The sequence below is a fragment of the Trichosurus vulpecula genome, chromosome 2 (assembly GCF_011100635.1).
Source record: "Trichosurus vulpecula isolate mTriVul1 chromosome 2, mTriVul1.pri, whole genome shotgun sequence".
In the NCBI taxonomy this organism is placed as follows: Eukaryota; Metazoa; Chordata; class Mammalia; order Diprotodontia; family Phalangeridae; genus Trichosurus; species Trichosurus vulpecula.
Window position 1 is genome coordinate 169,387,282 of NC_050574.1, and position 2,331 is coordinate 169,389,612.

The 2,331-nt window shown below is 41.3% G+C and overlaps 1 protein-coding gene across 1 annotated transcript; it reads right to left on the bottom strand.

Annotated features, from left to right (window-relative positions):
- Positions 1-793: 793 nt before the first annotated feature.
- On the bottom strand, positions 794-1,921 carry KCNJ1 (potassium inwardly rectifying channel subfamily J member 1). Its single transcript, XM_036747862.1, has one exon. It carries the CDS (start codon positions 1,910-1,912, stop codon positions 794-796), a length of 1,119 nt encoding a protein of 372 aa, XP_036603757.1. The 5' UTR covers positions 1,913-1,921.
- Between the last annotated feature and the right edge of the window lie 410 nt (positions 1,922-2,331).

Consider the following 2,331-nt stretch of genomic DNA (forward strand, 5'->3'; position numbering starts at 1 on the left):
CAGACTAGATCATCAAGAAAACATATCCCTATTTTGCCTCTTAATTAAAGTTGTGGATATTCCCATCTCAGGGGTGGGCAATCTGTGGCCTTGAGGCCACATGAGGCCCTCTAGGTCCTCAAGTGCAGCCCTTTGACTGAATCCAAACTTCACAGAATTTGGTCAAAGGATGACCTAGTGGGCCCCATGTGGCCTCAGGGCCACAGGTTCTCCCACCCCTGCTAGATAATTATCACAATTCTCCAGCTTCCTGCACTCAGACACCATCAGTTACACATGATCTGTTGCAATGACTGGATTAACATAGAGTAAAAATTTGTACAGATCTTCTCCTTCAGATGCCCATCCATATGTCAATCATCAATATTGCTGAAAAAGAACCCCCAGATTGCAAAGGGTGGGGAGGGGGACATTGGAATTTGCTTATTTCAAATGTTCATATCAGTTCAACTCAACAACAAGCCCTGACAGTTAAGAAAGTGAAGGCACTAAGCCAGCCCCTAAGAACTCAGAGGCAAAAATGAAGTAGCTCCTCCCCTCAAGGAACTTACATTCAGATGGTTTGATGTCCTAATTCAGTTTCTTTAAAGAGATTCCTATATACTCCTACTGCCTGAAATTGGTAGTACTGTGTTCTATAAGGTCAGACCACAGAATGCAAAGAGTAATAGTACTCATTAATTTTCTTTGAAGCTTATTATCCTGTTTAGGTGTTCCTGAAAATTCTGATTGATTCTCTGTGTTTCTAGGTTATCATGTAACACAATATTTTTGCTTTGCTTATGCTAAGTGGCTACATTTTGGTATCATCTGTTTCACTGACTTCTTCCAGGACGAAGTTAGGATTGTCATAGCCTCTCTTCAACCAGGCTTTGGCATCTTTCTCATTGTAGAGGCATAAGGCACAATGTGGGGTATCCACTACCACCGTCTTGCCAAAGTTATGGAAATCCACTCTATACTTCCCCTCCTTGGTCTTGGACACCATGGGGGCAAAACGATAGCCCCATAGCACTTCCTCTGGGACGTAGGATGTCCGGACCTGACAGGTGGCACTGGTGGACTCCACTGTTCCATCTAGAAACACCACCAGTTCAAAGTCCTGCTGGAGAATGTTTTCAGGTGCCATGTGGAAAAAAGGGCTGTTATGGTCAATAACGTGATAGATGGTCAGTGGGGAAATAAAGAACAAGTGCTCATTGCCTGCATCAACCACAAAGTTGATATCTACCTGGTCCAAAATAATGGTCTCTCCCTCAGGTGTGACTGTGGTCCTCAAGAGCTTGCCATAGATGTGACTGTCAATCAAGAGGCTTTTCCTAAGGTTAGCCACCCGGATCAGGAGACAAAGCTTCCCTCCCCGTTTACTGATGACAGCATTCTTACTAAAGGTGATGGTTTTGGCTCGTTTCTTTGGTCTAGAGATCTTGGCTAAGATGGCACCACACATGAAAGAGCTGATCATAACTCCAAGGATAGACTGGAAGACGAGAAGGAAGACAGCAGTGCCACATTGTTCTGTCACATACCTGTAACCATAACCAATGGTAACTTGAGTTTCTAGAGAAAATAGGAAGGCTGAGGTTAAGCCTTTAATATTTTCCACACATGGAGTATGGTTGCCAGATGGACGAAACTCTGGAAGATCTTTATGTATGTAGGCTACTGCGTACCATAGGAGGCCAAAGAAGAACCAGCTGCCTAAGAAGACAGTGATAAAAACGGTCATTTTGTACCTCCACTTGAGGTCAATCACTGTCGTCCAGATATCTACAAAGAAGAACAACCTTGATTGTGTTTCCACATTGCCAAATTCTATGTTACACCTTCCATCTTTGGAGACTAGCCTTGCTCTCCGTTGGGAATGTCCAAAAAGGTGTATGGCAAAATATTTCCGGAGATTTTTGAACATCCTTTCTGTCAACACTCCAATCTGGAAAACATATCAAAGTTAAAAAAGAAAAAAATTATAATTCTATTTATAGCTACAATGAGGGAAGTGACTCATGCACAGACTTAGCTATGTAAAGAGAGATTTTACACTACTACACTGCCTATCAGGCCAGTTGGACTAACTAAGGGATATGTATTGGTAACCAAAATTCTCTTCTCTAAAGGAATTCTTTACTGAGGGCTAGGATGCTTAAATATTTAGTAATAATATTTAGTATTTAAATATTTAGTAATAATAGTTGCATACAATAAAGTTAGATTTATCTATAATATCATTAAAATTTAATTAAATTCAATGAACATTCCGGGAATGCATTTTATGTACCCAGCACTATTTAGAAACAAGATCAGGCTATCCTAGTGGGTCCCTAGACCAGT